The 17,065-nt window shown below is 43.2% G+C and overlaps 1 protein-coding gene across 1 annotated transcript in view; it reads left to right on the forward strand.

Moving 5' to 3' along the window:
- Positions 1–8,475, forward strand: part of T265_07333 (hypothetical protein) — a gene marked incomplete at both ends in the record, with an annotated part of 31,861 nt that extends 23,386 nt beyond the window's left edge. Inside the window, 2 exons of the mRNA XM_009172825.1 lie at positions 723–852; positions 7,818–8,475. Of these exons, the coding sequence (XP_009171089.1) occupies positions 723–852; positions 7,818–7,875 (188 nt within the window). The remainder of the gene's footprint in view (positions 1–722; positions 853–7,817) is intronic.
- Positions 8,476–17,065: the final 8,590 nt, after the last annotated feature.

Here is a 17,065-nt window from a genome sequence, read left to right on the forward strand (position 1 = left end):
CACAGATCATGGAGTAACAAACCACGTTTTTGGTTATTTTTGGACATGATGGAACCTTCGTTTTGGGTTTCACGGGAGACTCACGTGAATCCCAACTGGAACTCTCGTTTATGATCTCTTCTTCAGTTGAGGCCGCCTCATGTTTCAGTTTGAGATATTGCAAAGCACCGTGTAGGCGTAGTATACCACTCATAAGGTTGCTGAAAACTAGTGAGTAGTGCATTATGCCTACACAGTGTATTGCGATACTAGCATATCGTATCAACTGGAACGTGAGGCAGCCTGGTGCAGCGGGTTCAACTGAAGAACAATGTCAAAAGCGAGAGATTCAGCTGGGTTCCAGACGAGTCTCCCGTCAAAACCGATTTGATGTGCAAATGATTATATTTCGCTAATTTTGTGCGACTTGGGTTCAGGGAGAACATAAGATTGAGGGAAAATCGTCCACCTAATGAGTCCCAAGAAAGGTGAAACCGGTTTCCTCCTGTCCAAGATTTAGATGGGTCTCAATTACATTTGCCACGTTCTTTATTCCATCTTTTAACAAGGGTTTATTTGAAATCGAATTCAGCTTGGTAGGCGTTCCAGAAAGACTACTTGGTTTATCACTGCAGCTATATGTTCGGATATCCTGCTCTATCCATTTGTGATGTTCAGTTTCTCGTTCATTTTGAATTTGCAAAGTCTGGCTTACAGTTTCTTTTCGCCTGCCTTGTTCTTAGAATTGTTCGAGTTAGCCGACTTTTATGTAATGCGGCTAAATACAACTTTGTACGACCTATGTCTGCGACGTATGCGCTCTCTGGACCGGAGTACAATACCCATGCTTTCCGAACTACCCAGGAAGATCATGTATGTGCTTTGAAAGATATTTCTGCACTGTGGTTGTTGAAAATTTATTGGCATTTTTTCCATACTGCTTTTGCTGCACAATCATCCCCATCTAATCAGGTAACATATGTGACTGATAATTTTTGTGGGGTACCGGTTTTCTTTTGAAGGGGAGGTTCTACCTGAGGTAAATTCCTGTTTGTTCTACTTTTGGGGATACAAAATGGTCTGATTTCAAGAACCATCCTCCACACCCAGATTTAATGCCGCGTGGGACGGTGAAATGTCGTTAATTTAGGCGCAGCATTGTGCCACACATCTTTGGCAGTTTTCCTTTATCATCGAGGATGGCGAGTTTTCTCATGAACGCCAGTCAAACTTCAAGGTTTTAACGGTTTTATTGGAATTTTTTGGCGTCATATGTGAGAAATGTTCTTTTTCATAGTTTTCCCACTTAACCAGCAGTCTGTCATCGACATATCGACACATCGGGATTCGTCGATGCTTTTCCATTGTATCCATGTTCATAACTTCTTTTTAGGCTATTTGTCACTTAAATCCACTTCCTTCGATCACATATAAAGTTGACTTCATAGTGATGGTCCGTGGACCCTATGAAAACCCTTTTTAATGTCCGTTTACTCGCTCGAATTTTCCCATCGTAACGAGGCAATCGGTCACTGGTTCCAGTCGTGGAACTGAAGCACGCTTAGGTACAGTCGGTGTAAGCGTGTTATCTATGTGTCATCTTGTCAGTACTAATCGAAAATCGACTTAAGTTACCGAACTGTGTTCATCCAGATAAAGGAAGTTGTACCAGTGCTGATCTCCTTGATATGGAAAACGTGATACTCTGTTTTATGAGCGAGCTGAGAAAAATTGCAGCGATGGATTCTGATAACAAACTGTTGTCTTTACACTAGTTGGTGCTCTGTAAATTAATTTTTCTATCGGGGAATTTGTATGTCTTGCTTCAGATATGGAGAATCTGCCCTTAGATTCGATACTGGGTTTCGACCTACCATGGATTTGTTATGCTACATCACCATCGGTTATAATCAGTTTTTTTAGATAGACTAAACACGGTGTCATGAAGCTGATGTGCTGTATAGCGACTCGACCTTTTGCGGGAATAGTTACAGTGTAAATTCCAGGTGACTTCAATCCAAGTGGAGTGGTTTTTGCTCATTCCCTAACGCCGAGAAATGCCTCTATTTAGTCTAATCTCAGTTCTCAATTTACCGCCACATACATCCTTTGTTGCTGACTTGTTATCCGCCGACCGCTTGGTTCCGTTAATCAGTGTGGAGGTTTGGGCCAGGCAAGGGCTTACTTGTAGAATTACCGGGTTATGAACTTCCTGGTGCTTTTGGGAGGCTATGTAAAACAGAATCCATTCCTCTTCTGCAGAACTAGAGAAATCTGCTCCACTATCGTGTAACTGTCTCAATTTTGACACACGCTCATAATCACCACTCATAACGCACGTCGTAAGTTGAATTCCATCCGTTCTGTCAACGCAACAGTTTTCCCACTTTTTCCTACGCTAGTTTTACTCTTTATTGGTAAACGCAACTGGAGACCCAGTAATTCGTAACTGTTTTAAGCCTCCTTTGGCTTGGGGTATTTGACAGAGCAGTCGAATACACTGTATATCCGTTATGTTATCGCTCTTCATAGTGGCATCATCGAATGTTGTCTGTGAGCTTCTTCGGTTGATTTTCACGTTGCATTCGTCCTCAGACGGTTGTTCTCTCGATTTACTTAATTCGGCTGCCGGTCACGTGACTCACTGTACGTACTTATGAATGTATCTGTGCCCAAGTAACAAGGCGCTCAGTACTCGCACAGTGCAATTGAATTTTCGAAAGATATGACGGGCAATCGGGCAATTGAATTGTGAGTACCAGTCCAAACTTTTAGGCCCCATTTAGGCATCCCGGGTCTCAGCGATGCTGGGAAATTATCCCACGAGACTTTTCAGCCAGAGGCACGGTTGCTCCACTGAACACTGAAATTAGGTGAGCTGCAAAAACATGAAGGAGATTGAAGCGGTTTTTTGTTTGAGCACATACACAACAAACTTTGGCGTACAAAGTTCTACTCCACTCGTGAAGCTTTTACAGCTAAGAGCATTGTGCGGATATTGGGCAACAAGCAACAATATCTGCGTTAGTGATCTCGTCGCTGGATTTCTTCCAGCACTCGCACATTTTTGTCCTCGACGCTCGTCTGTTCAGGACTGTTGTTTGACCCTGGCTAATCTAAGTGCGACGGGCTGGTGCAGATTGATGAGTTAACATTCTGGCGTGATTTTCTGAAGTCCAAGAGGGAACGTATTAGACTTATAAGCTACGGTCACTTTTTGGTCAGTGTTAATGTGACGGGTCAATAAGTACATCGCTACAGTTACAGGACAGACCTGAATCTACCGTAGTCTACAGCCATTCGTGGTACATGTGAACACAAATGTGCAGATACTTGGCTGGAGCCATAATAGCTTACACCCGGACGGATTTTGTCGTACAAACCTACACTATCCGACGACATTGTGATGAAATGAATGGCCTTGAAGGTCTTCAACATTTTGCGTCACTAGTTTGGATGCAGTAGAAGTCCATTGAAATCAAATCTGTCGAAAATTTGGTGTTATATATTCTGGGAACCTCATCGGTTTCGAGTTAGTCTGCGGTTAGAAACAAGAATATAATAATGCAACAGTTGTCTAGAGATCATGAATTCAGCACCACGGAGAGCACCACAACCTAATCGAAAGGAAATTACATCAGTTCATAAACTAAACCCAGATAAACGCCAGTGCTGGGCTATTGTAGAAAATAGTAGTCCATGAGCTACTTATTGAAAATTCCTAGATGAAACTGTGCAACGGGGTACTTAAGTAATTGGTTACATAAAATTTGCCGAAAAGATCCGTATGACGCCTCGTGTAGGCTAGAATTTGTCATAACATTGTGGAAGCTTATCCTCACATTTTTGTAAGAAACGGGGAGTGTCGTTTCGTCGCAAATGAACTTTGAACCATAAGTAACTGAACATTCAGTTGGTTTTCAGTGATGTGTAATGTATCCTCGTTTGTTTCCAGTGCAGCCTCCTATATGCGCCCTTTTGAGTGAAGGTTCTCTGAATGAAGACCCCCCTCAACTTATCGGGATTGCATCTTGTTGTTGGTCTGTTCGCCGAGCTTGGCAGTTGGATTGCAAACGTTTCATCACCAATCGAGGTGACATCGTCAGTGCAGGGTTGAGTGGGTCACTGACGATGTCACCTCGATTGGTGATGAAACGTTTGCAATCCAACTGCCAAGCTCGGCGAACAGACCAACAACAAGATGCAATCCCGATAGGATTGCATCTTTATTGAGCAGACTTTCCTGGATCATTCTCTGATCAATACTGCAATTCATGCGTAGAGTCATTATGCATTGTAGAAATACAATGACAACCCTGACCTTGAGTTCGAATGTTTGATGGTTCCCTCTCCTTACTAGACGCGTCTGAGACAAGATTTTGACCATAGAAATAAATGCTGTGTTGAACTGAGTTATTAAGTAAGCTGGTCGTACGGACTTTCTTGCTCTTGACGTCTGTTTGTGCTCGTTTTTCCCTATACACATTGGCTTAGCTCGATAATACGTCGAGTTGGCTTTTTTGGGAAATGTCCTCTCTGCGGTTCAGTCCCCACTCGAGTGCGCGATCCAATGGTTAGTGCCATATATTACAAGCTAACGTTACTAGTGACTAGAAACTTTCGTCTGAAATGTTGGATGCTCAGTCTCTGCGACAGTGGTCGGATTTCTCTTCAGCGCCCTGAAGCCTTGTGCAATTGTTACATTCTCTGCAAATGGCGTACGAGGCTTCTTGACTTACGCATTAATCCAGATTTGGGCATTGTTTCTAATTTCCAACATGCATTTTAAGTGACGATCTTTAGCTAGCCAACAGGAATGTCATCGTTCTAAAAGACAAAACAATGAACCGGCCTACACAGTTGTTTTGTTATAATTAAATTCTACCAGTTCACGTATTCCACACCTTTTTACCCGATAACCGTGCGATGAGCTGTGTTAAATTTTCGGTATGTTTTCAGCCTAAATAACCCTTCGGTACTACCCAGTGTTCTGCTTTTGACTACGATGCTTTGGTCTGAAAAGATGCGCTGAACCACATGGGTTTTGCCGGTTGTACGGTTGGGTACAAATGACTCTTGGAATGGTGCAGGCCAAGAGGGTACGTCGAATCTGGCCGTGAATTGAGGTTGCTCAGTGTAACAAGCAATTCCATGGACCCTTGTTTCTGGACTGAAAACTCTGTCTTCAATGAGCTGGTATTCAGAAGTGGATGGTAGAGGGTATGACCCCTGGGTTCAAGTAGAACAGAAGGTTGTTGGAAACTCGGGGACTGCGCCTACCTGATGAACCCCAAGAAGGGCGAAACCGGTCGTGGGCTGTCGAAGTTTTCAGCAATCTCGTGAGTAGTTTCCTTCATGAAAAAAAGTATAACCCCTGAATAGGTTGCAGTGTGGATCGATGGAATGACTACATAAAAACCTTAAAAACCTCCGAGTGGATGGTGTACACTCTACAAAGGATTGTTATCTTCAGCCTGAAGACTCGATTTCACGTCACAATTTAGCGAGTCCACGGACGTTCTAGAAATAATTGATTTGCTTTTGAGTTCGCTAAAACCTTCGGAGGGGATCATTCAAGAACATGATGAGGGGCTTCTACTGAGTTTAATGAGGGACGTAGCACCGTTCTTGAGTTGAATTGTTTGAGGATGTCAATTACCGAAACCATAATTTCTTTAGGCTTAGAGTCCAGATTACCATCAAGGGCATCACCATAATGGATCGCATGACATCTGTGTTCAACACTGATGGTTGGTTACCGTACCAAGGTGGTTTATTTGAAAGCCTTATTGTGAAGAAAAGACTAAGGCTGGACAGAGCGAGGTGAAGCTTGATTTGTATGACAACGGTGGTTATACTACTGTATGATATTGTATGCTGTCGTTAACACACTTTGAGGCTCGCGTCGTTTCGTGAAGAAGGGGGTGGGTTGAGCTGTTCCTCTCTGCTCTCAGTTTTAGGTTACCGTGTTACAACTCCTAGGTCAATGGGTCTCTTTTAGAGCGCTCATTTCATTGTCATGTAAGCTCGTTTTTCGGGCGATTATACTAAATACACTGAAATATTCTAAATAAATTCAACCGGTGACCCAATCATTCGCCTCTCGTCTTATGTATGTAGATTTACTTTGTATGTGTGCGTGTGTGTGTGTGAAGTATGCTGTAGCGTCGTCCCACATACTCGTATTCGTACTCGCGTTTTTGGACTAGGAATTCACTCATGAAATATTACTGACAACTGACTGTGGAATTCAGAAGTTTTCACGCGCGGTTTTCGCTTCAAAATCCGTTGATTGCGGTCGTATGCTAATAATCCATCTTTTTTGAATATAGGTTAAAAGTTCAAAACCCATTGAATGATGATTTTCTTGTCAAGGATTATACTCATCTGTTTTAAGTGGGTAGATGTATGAATAGACGAAAGATTGTCTACTAGTTGGATCTGGGCAGTTCTGTTCGACGGTAACCGGTCGCCATGGAAAATCAAGCAGTACTGTTAGTTGATTGATATCGTCCTAACCTCACATTTTGAGATCGAGGCCGTTGAGGCGCGAAACTGTTGACCGAAAGGTCCATGGCTTTTTGGTTGCCCATATTTGCGCTTGGACAACGCGGCATTATCTCAGCCCTCTTGCTTTCTTTGAGTTGTACAGCAGCTGTGAACCGAAAGAGTAGCGCAGTTGAACGATTTCTTCCTATCATCAATCTCCACACCATTATTGAAGAAAGAACTGGGGTGTATTAGACATGGATTGCTGTCATCTTTGGGAAGCCTTTGAGGTTGTCCAAGTACACATCCATAATCTTATTAATAATATTTGAACAAAATCGTTTATGGTATTGTAGGATTCTATGAGTGTTTCTTAGAGTAGGTGGAACAAAATAGTGAGGAATGACAAAACACTAGGAGAAAACTGTATTTGGTAATTTGCACAAATAGAAATTCTGTACCCCATCAGAACCTCCAAGTAGAGCAACTAAGAGATGTGTGGCAAATTCAACAGGTGACTGTTGGGACACCGGTTTGTGTAGAATCAGTTAGCACCTTCCGAAGGGAAGGGAGCTCTGTCTTCGATAGTGTGCCTAATTTTCGAACGGTTGTAGAGAACCTTGTTCAGTCGTGGCACTCTCCCGGTGCATGTTTACAGTGGCACACAAAATAAGCATGAGTATTGAACCATAGATAGGCCTCGTACCGTAAACCTCGTTAGGATGTCTCATCCCAGCTTTCGTTTGTGAGCCCCAATTATAGCTTGTCCCCTTGAAGCTTCTGGGTAGCTTCCCTCATCTTTATGATGTGGTCCCGAATAAACAAATAGGCGATAAAGAGAACCGCATCTTGATGTTTCTCTTGTTGGATTGATCTTTGTGGCTTTGTTGTCCGCAGCAATCATGGAAGTACCATAAATTCATGTATGCATCTGACCTGCCTGTCATGTAAAACAACTGGTTCTTTGGCTGGAACGCCCCAGTGGTATGATGTCTCTGGGTATTTTTCGCTATTACAAATGTGGATAACTCTGACGTCGTGGTGTTTTGATCGTTTGTCTACCGAGCCCCGGGACTTCCAAGTCTTTCCATTTCCTCACCACCCTGATACTCTGAAGGGCATGACTGAAGTCCAGGAGTCCCTGTTCCCTACTCCCAAAAATTGAGGATGTTGTTTAATCTCCCGTTCCTTGTTCGTCATATGGTGCACACTTCCCTTGTGAGAGCTGTTGAATTACAAACGGCGCTAGAATGGGTTTGTTTCAGCCTTGATATGTATCGTTGCCGTATTTTGCTCCATTTACCCAGCCCATCCGTTTCTGCGCACGCACATTTGTTTTTCCTTTTCAGCTACGATCTTTATAGCGTTGCTCCGCCCTCTTCTACGTCCGATTTTCCTGAACGATAGGGGATCTTCAACAAACTACCCTGTCCACACAAGGTTTCAAAAGCATTCGGCATACAAGCTCAGTTTGTCCAACAGCTCCGGATTTTCCATCTAAACTCAATTATCTGCGACACGTTTTGACGAATTGACGCCTTCCATCGCCTAACTCTCCAACGTTGTAAATATGTCTATCGCTTTCTTTTATTCTCATGTACTTCTCGTTTCCAAAAATCGCGATGTGGGTAATGTTGGCGGAATTTCAAACGGTTATTTTCTTTTTCCCATCTACACAGGCTATCAAGCGCGATATGTCCCTATGAGTTGCCTGTGTGGTTATGGGTGTGGTGAAGGGTTGTATTACTTAGCTTTGTGTGTTGCCGCCATTCGAGTATGTTCCCTATTCCAGCTGAAACATTTACCGTGAGCCTTATAGTGGTGTTCACGCCACACCTTCCTCGTTCTTATTTTGATTGTTCACGTTTTTCAGAACTTGTACGCGTCGGTGTGTGTACAAACTCCCGACAAATATTGACGGAAGCTCCGAATGACGGTGCAGTTATCCACTAATGTTCTCATACTTGTGTTGATATCATTGATACTGATAAGGATGGTTGATCAAAAGGCAATAGGGAGTCTGATCAGAACTCTTTATGGTTTATTTGAACGGTGGGCACCACGCTACTTCCAACAACCTGCTTATATGTGTTAAATTTTCTATGGCACCATATAAGCGACAACGCGTATTTTGGGGTTGTCTGTGGTAGTTATACTGAGCTTGCTCAGAGAGATATTTACGGCAGTCTCTGAAGGGAGACCCCCGAGGGAAGGCCAATTAGCAGACGAATCCACAGTAAGCAGAACTCACTAGGTTTGTATAAGATTCCTCGTCTCGTCACCTTTCTACAGCTTCCACAGTTTTGATTCCGGAGTGAAAACCGAAGTACCATGACGTTTGAAAATGGGAACTCCATTGATTCATTCATAGACATAGGCCTATCGGATTGCTTATAGCATTACTTTTTGTACGTAATAAAATGAGATACTTAACTAGTCCACCCATATTTGAACTGTAGATGTCTCCTCGAATGGTGACGAAACATTTGGAAATCAACTGCCGGACAGATCACTTACGTAACCTGAGGGATAGGCTTATTTCTAGTTGTGATTCCTCTGGGGTGAAATAAGCAAATCCAAGCCGGATGATATTTGCTTCAATACAATCTAAAGTTTTTGATTGAGAAAGAGACCTCCCCATCCTTTCCACTGCGAACCAAGCTAGCTGAACCATGCTGGCTGAAATTTGCTGAGTGATACGTTGTCAAAGACATGAGGGAGTCAATCTAGCAGATGAACTTTAAGGTGATGAGTTTGTGCGACAGAGGCGACTATTTAGCTCGTATTTTTCTCGAGAAATGAGATCAGCTGATGAGACCACCTACCTCCAAATGCTCCGGACAGAAATATCCCCAACCGTTAATCCTGGAAGGGAAATAAACTAAAGACAATTTGCTCCATATTTTCCAGATTTCCGTAGGGCCCATTAGTGTTGTCTGGATAGGAGGTAACCGCGATAATGTCGTTAACATAGGAGTAGTGCATTACAGATATATACCTGTATCGCGATATCTCGAAACATAAGGCGGCCTGGTGCATCACATTCAGTTGTCTGGAAACATCACAAACGAGAGATTCAGCTGGCTTCCAGGTGAGTCTCTCGAAAAACCAAATTAGTTTGCAAATGAGTGTATTTCACTAAAAGGAGTTATGTTGAGGGAAGCATGTGTTCTCGGGGAGCAGCATGTTCTATGTGGCTGTTCTGGGAAACAACATTTATTCGCAGTTTTCATTTTAGCTAATCAAGCGTGGTTCCAGTCCGTTTATGAGCAGCCTGGCCAGTGTATCAACATCAAAAAACCCTACCGAACAGTTTCGACATATTAAGGACTTCTTTTATCGGAACAGTCACGATAGAAAGGCCAAGCGTGTTAGGCGTGAGCATAAGCCACGTTGCGCGATGCGGTTTTCTAGCCTGAAGGGAAAACATTGATAGACAAACATTCTGGCGAGCTCACAACAAGAGTTATGAAACAGACTTGAGGGTTGTTTTTCGAACAAAGTCCTTCGGAGCTATGTCAAGGAGCGGCGAATGCTTTCCTGGCAAAGGTGATCCGAAAGGGATATGATTATACGAGTCTTGGATTGTGATACACACAGGCGAAAAGCAGGTACTGAGGAGAACGGTGAACACCAGTACGAGGTTGTCCCCCAAAGATGGCATTTTCTGAAAATGTCTCGGTTTCAAACTCCTCAACATTACGGGCGAAAGAATGCCTCCCAGGATAGGCGCTTCGAAGTAGACAGCAGCTTGGTCACCTAGACTCACCCTGCATCAGGGCTTTGATTGTTTAGGTATGGCAACAATAACAGATCCATCCTGCAGACGCCGTTTGGGATTTCATTAATGCCATTAAATAGAATGAATCGGTGACAGGACGCGATTTGTAGTCAGGCTGTCTATGCAACCTCTGGGATAAAATTAACATAATCGTTGAGCTGTAACACCCTTCCGGTGTCTAGCTGCTATGCCACTCGAAGGCTGGGATGCTGCTAGGTTGCCCACGGCTAGATAGGAGAAGTCGAAATGCAGGGGGCAAGTTCGAACCCCGGACCTTTCGGTCGGTGAATTCGAACTGTTACCACTGAGCCATGCTGCTGACGATGTGGCACAGAGAAGCGTGCGTCCCTGAACCTTTTGTTTTTTCCTACAGGGATAAGATTCAACTTCATCCAAAAAATGGCTGATAACAGTAATGTCTGACCACTTTTCCGTTACTCACACTGGCAAATTTTGGACTGTATTTCAGGTCAGTAAGAAATTTCTTCAGTACATTTCCATCGTGATTGATACTCTGTACCCAATTGTAACGAAAAATGCTACAAAAGAATAACTGAAAGAGCGTGCTTTCCGGGAAAGGGCGCTTCGAAGAAGGGAGCTGGTCCCGATGCTCTTCGGGAAATCGTTGTGATCCATCAACCTCAACATTAAAAAAAATACAACTCGAGAGAATATTTTTAAATAGTTTCTCGGAACTTTTCCTCTGGATCAAAGATATTAAGATAACGTCTGTGAAGTTCTTGCATGCTTACATAGTGCAGAGGTGGTCTATGCATCCGGGGCGGGTCGCGAAAAATCATTATTCCGTTCGTATGTGGATCCATTTAGATCTGTCTTGTAAATCCTGTGGATGTTGGTTCAAAGGTTCTCTGGTTACAGTTGAATTAAGTAGTTGTTTACTGAAATTATTTTCCATTTTAAAAAGTGGAAAATAGGGCCAAGAATCGAAGACGGACACACAATATGCGCTGGGTTTGTTTCAAGCCTACCTAGCCAATCTGTCGCGAAAAGATTGTAATGGGAGGCGAGTTTTATGTCATGTCATTTTTAATCAAGTCTTTTGAGTAAGTTTAATACTGTGGCTTATAGTCTAGGATTGACAGAAACATCACCTTTCTTAGTCTCTTTCCTCAGCTGGCTTCCAGGTGAGTCTCTCGAAAAACCAAATTAGTTTGCAAATGAGTGTATTTCACTAAAAGGAGTTATGTTGAGGGAAGCATGTGTTCTCGGGGAGCAGCATGTTCTATGTGGCTGTTCTGGGAAACAACATTTATTCGCAGTTTTCATTTTAGCTAATCAAGTGTGGTTCCAGTCCGTTTATGAGCAGCCTGGCCAGTGTATCAACATCAAAAAACCCTACCGAACAGTTTCGACATATTAAGGACTTCTTTTATCGGAACAGTCACGATAGAAAGGCCAAGCGTGTTAGGCGTGAGCATAAGCCACGTTGCGCGATGCGGTTTTCTAGCCTGAAGGGAAAACATTGATAGACAAACATTCTGGCGAGCTCACAACAAGAGTTATGAAACAGACTTGAGGGTTGTTTTTCGAACAAAGTCCTTCGGAGCTATGTCAAGGAGCGGCGAATGCTTTCCTGGCAAGGGTGATCCGAAAGGGATATGATTATACGAGTCTTGGATTGTGGTACACACAGGCGAAAAGCAGGTACTGAGGAGAACGGTGAACACCAGTACGAGGTTGTCCCCCAAAGATGGCATTTTCTGAAAATGTCTCGGTTTCAAACTCCTCAACATTACGGGCGAAAGAATGCCTCCCAGGATAGGCGCTTCGAAGTAGACAGCAGCTTGGTCACCTAGACTCACCCTGCATCAGGGCTTTGATTGTTTAGGTATGGCAACAATAACAGATCCATCCTGCAGACGCCGTTTGGGATTTCATTAATGCCATTAAATAGAATGAATCGGTGACAGGACGCGATTTGTAGTCAGGCTGTCTATGCAACCTCTGGGATAAAATTAACATAATCGTTGAGCTGTAACACCCTTTCGGTGTCTAGCTGCTATGCCACTCGAAGGCTGGGATGCTGCTAGGTTGCCCACGGCTAGATAGGAGAAGTCGAAATGCAGGGGTCAAGTTCGAACCCCGGACCTTTCGGTCGGTGAATTCGAACTGTTACCACTGAGCCATGCTGCTGACGATGTGGCACAGAGAAGCGTGCGTCCCTGAACCTTTTGTTTTTTCCTACAGGGATAAGATTCAACTTCATCCAAAAAATGGCTGATAACAGTAATGTCTGACCACTTTTCCGTTACTCACACTGGCAGATTTTGGACTGTATTTCAGGTCAGTAGGAAATTTCTCAGTACATTTTCCATCGTCATTGATACTCTGTACCCAATTGTAACGAAAAATGCTACAAAAGAATAACTGAAAGAGCGTGCTTTCCGGGAAAGCGCGCTTCGAAGAAGGGAGCTGGTCCCGATGCTCTTCGGGAAATCGTTGTGATCCATCAACCTCAACATTAAAAAAAATACAACTCGAGAGAATATTTTTAAATTGTTTCTCGGATCAAAGATATTAAGATAACGTCTGTGAAGTTCTTGCATGCTTACATAGTGCAGAGGTGGTCTATGCATCCGGGGCGGGTCGCGAAAAATCATTATTCCGTTCGTATGTGGATCCATTTAGATCTGTCTTGTAAATCCTGTGGATGTTGGTTCAAAGGTTCTCTGGTTACAGTTGAATTAAGTAGTTGTTTACTGAAATTATTTTCCATTTTAAAAAGTGGAAAATAGGGCCAAGAATCGAAGACGGACACACAATATGCGCTGGGTTTGTTTCAAGCCTACCTAGCCAATCTGTCGCGAAAAGATTGTAATGGGAGGCGAGTTTTATGTCATGTCATTTTTAATCAAGTCTTTTGAGTAAGTTTAATACTGTGGCTTATAGTCTAGGATTGACAGAAACATCACCTTTCTTAGTCTCTTTCCCTGTTGGATTATTCGAAGAGGTTCCAGAGCTATTCACTAACCTGTTTACATCTCCCTGACAGGAGNTTACTCGAAGGGTTCCAGAGCTATTCACTAACCTGTTTACATCGCCCTGACAGGAGGCCTTGCTTATTGTAAAGGTAGACTACTTTAGAAAGCAACAACTTGTACGCTAGCCTAGAAACGACACATGAGGTTTGCTAACATCAGTTGTCATCTGTTTCAAGGCAACAATGTCAAGGTTGGAGAATACTTCCACACTGTGATTCTGAACCAATCTCCGAAGTCAGATATGGAGTAGGCGGACGACACCCCAGTAGACTGAGCAAAAGGAGACAAAATATAGCGTAACATGCAGCCTCGATCAGTTCGCGTTGCAGCTACTTGACACAAAGCTATGGTACCTTGATCTCTTTTGCTGCGTGCCCGTTTAAATTCTTGAGGTTCGAAATGAACAGAGGTTTATCGCTCAGGTGACACCAGGTTTAATGATTTCTGCCAAGCCTACAAAAGAGCTTATTCATGCTGCCAGTGTAACCGGTTATCATCTGATTGAATTCTGACACTAGTTCAGCCTCAACAATACACTAGCAGCTCGTCAGTCGACAATACCGTTCTGAGACAGATCCTTGCGGCTAGATTCTTGAGGTGTCTTTCCCAGAAGAGGTGAACCTGTAGAAGGAGTCACTCACCTTGTGGTGAGTTTGTTGTTTACGACGTTAGGCTTCAGTTTTAGTGGCACTGTATAAGAGTCAGTCACCTGGTCTTTTCGTACGTTGATACAAATGAACTCCCAATATTCATCGGATTCAGACTGAACGACAAGTAGGCGAATTATGTGAATCAAAGTATGCGCTAGACGTTGAATGAAGCTGTGTCAAAATTACCGTCAAATCAATTTGAACTTTTTGTTACTAGGAAATCTGTAATTACATAGTGATTTTCTTGCGGCTTTTCTAGTAGTGAACGATTTTTTGGAAGTAGTATTAAGACTCTTAGACCTCAGCCTTGCAAAAATACACGTATTCAGTGTCATCTCCGAAATCTTGAGGAGCGTTCGAGTAACGTAGACGTGGGTGGTAGTGACAATCGGGTAGAAAAGCTATGGGTTGGTCAAATCGTTTCTGAAATTTTATTGGACAACGGTCAGCTCCAATTCCGGAACTATATAAAGGATTAGTGGCACTGGGACGCTTTTTGGTCTCACCGAACTCAAATCCTTTGTTCAACAATGTGGTCAAGACAGATGATGTTTGTTTCAATTCTGATGGTCTGCCTTGGAGTTGGTGAGTTGTCCTTTTATTTGTTAGGTGCCGTGAAATCTATCAGATTTTTGTCAGGCGTTCGTACCTTGAGAGTGATTGTTTTTCGTACTATTGCTAATATTTACACTATCAAATTTGTGAGTTCACACGGTGATTAGATCGTCAAAGATGGTGATTTGAGGTGACTAAGCTGTTAGTTTGCTGGGCAAAGCACACTGCAGAGGAGTAGGACAAGCTAACAGGGAATCTGAGCAAAGGAATGTACATGTGGGCAGATGAAACAATCACTCCCCTAGAAGAGTACCGCTGAACCCATTGCCATGACCAGCCTTGTAGTTGACATAGGGTATGGTGAAGAAAAGTGCAGATCGCTGCCTTGAGACAGCGATGGTATTTCAGTGTGGGTGTGTGGTGTGGGACCCATGTTCGTTGAATGAACAGGTAAGTTGGCTGTAATCCAAATACTGGACGTACTTGAGTAATTTACCTTGCTTGACGAGCCCCACGTACCATGCTTACAGTGTTTGTGAAAAAAAGCTTATTCCTTTTAACCGAAACTCAACATAATGTCCTCATGTTCAGTGCGTAGATTCGTTTACACATAGCAGTGCGAGAGTATCCAAGGGATGCGCAAATGAAACACAAAATGGGTGTGCCTCTAGAATCTAGGATCATTTCGGCCGATCGATGATATCAATGGACATTCTGTTATTTGGTTCTTTACCCCCCTTTCTCCTAATTCTGAAGCGTTGGGATATTTTGCCGGTAAGTACCTTATCGTGATTTTGGTAATTTTGCCTTACCTTGACTGAGCAAGTTTGGCTAACAGACAAAGTTGACACTCATTCACTGTATGCCCCTGAGAAAGCTCTCTCATTCTAAGTTCATTCAGGCTTGTCGTTCACTCACTGCCTAATAATTGGTTGGCATTTTCAAACACTAGGTTGTGACCTCAAAAACTGTTTGACCGGCTTTGCGAACCAAAGATGAATGTAATAGCATACCAATCTCGTTGGTAACACGAATCCATCTGATTAACCTCTCACTAAGACAACCCTCTTGGCCGTGAAGTTAGCTTATAACCCCCCGGTTTCAAACTCACTGGAACTGTATACTGGGATGGGCGTTCCATTCGACCATTCAGAATGAGTCGAATTTTCTGGCTTTCATTTATGATCTTATCGGATGACGGCTTTCCTTACGAAATGATGGTTGGGCCTGCTAATTCACCAAGTTGCTACCACCTTGTTAGATTGGTTCATTCGAACGGAGTTACGCATTGATGTCTCCCTTTTACAAGAAGCATATATTATGAGTAAGGTGCTGTGGCGAAATAAGCTGGCTAGTGTTCCAAAGCTCGGACTTCATGACCAGACGAAAAACAAACAAACACTATAGCTCCACGCTTTTTTGATAGTTTATCGGTAGGCCTATGAAATTGTCTTAAACATTGAGAAACAGACCGGTTCATCAACACAACAATTCTTATGACCACTCCCTTCGCAAGTGATTTTTTCATCAGAGTCTACTGGAATCATTCTTCTTGATGGTTGAGGGGCGAGATGGGCCAAGTGGCTAGAGCGCGAATTTACTGACCGGAAGGTCCGTGGTTCGAATCCGACCTCTGCCTCTCGACTTTCCCTGTCTAGGCTTGGGCAACCTGGCAGTATCCTAGCCCTCGTGCTTCTTTCGGATTGCATGGTAGCTAGGCACCGGAAGAGTGCTACAGCTGAACGTTTTTTTTCCTTGATACTTGTAACCACACATATTTCGCTCATTTCCAACCAAGGAGGGATAACCTACACTAATCCATTGGGAGTAGGCTGAAATCCAGGTGCTTATTACAATTCTTAAGAGTCAACCATTCGGCCGCGATGTAATCAGGTGCTTAAGCCTGGTGAATAAATTTTGCACACCTGAGGGAGCGGTATGCGTTTAATCACACACCCAAACTCTGGCTCACAGTTATACCTTTGATTCAAAAATTCCTCACGACGACCAAACCTGTTTACAAATTTCAATCCACCACAGTAGCAGTTGGTTTCGACGTAAGAGTAATCCGTAAGTGTAAAATGGCAATTAAAGCTGGCCGCTCTTGAGACTTACACACAAACGGCCGCGCACTGTTTATAATCACAAAGTAGATGCGTCAAGCCGTTAAAATAAAGTTGCCTCGGCCAGTTGACTAAGTTGAATCCCCTCGATTAAGCTCAAGTCCGTTAAAAAAAGCACTCCGTCGGCAACTGAAGAAGCACTCTTGAGTATTTCGCCTTTTCTCAAGGTTCACCCAGTCACCTGGCAATGAAATGCTCAGTAGTATGACTAAGTGCTAAATTTTTGAAGCGCACTTCGACTTCAATTGGGGAAAAGTAAAAAGAGAAATTGCTGAGCATTCTGATTATGGGATTGGCGAGGATACCCAACAATGGCTGTACTAAGAGAAAGGTGTCGTTCTCGAGTAGACCGAGGGATACGATTATTGGACAGTAACTCTGGTGATGAGGTAGGATGTACTAAAAAGCCTTCAGATAAGCCTACGAGGTGCGTAGACAACCAGAGGATGGAAGCATGGAATGTTACCAGTCTGGCTTTGGTGAAGA

This window comes from Opisthorchis viverrini (genome assembly GCF_000715545.1).
Source record: "Opisthorchis viverrini unplaced genomic scaffold opera_v5_168, whole genome shotgun sequence".
NCBI classification, from domain to species: Eukaryota; Metazoa; Platyhelminthes; class Trematoda; order Opisthorchiida; family Opisthorchiidae; genus Opisthorchis; species Opisthorchis viverrini.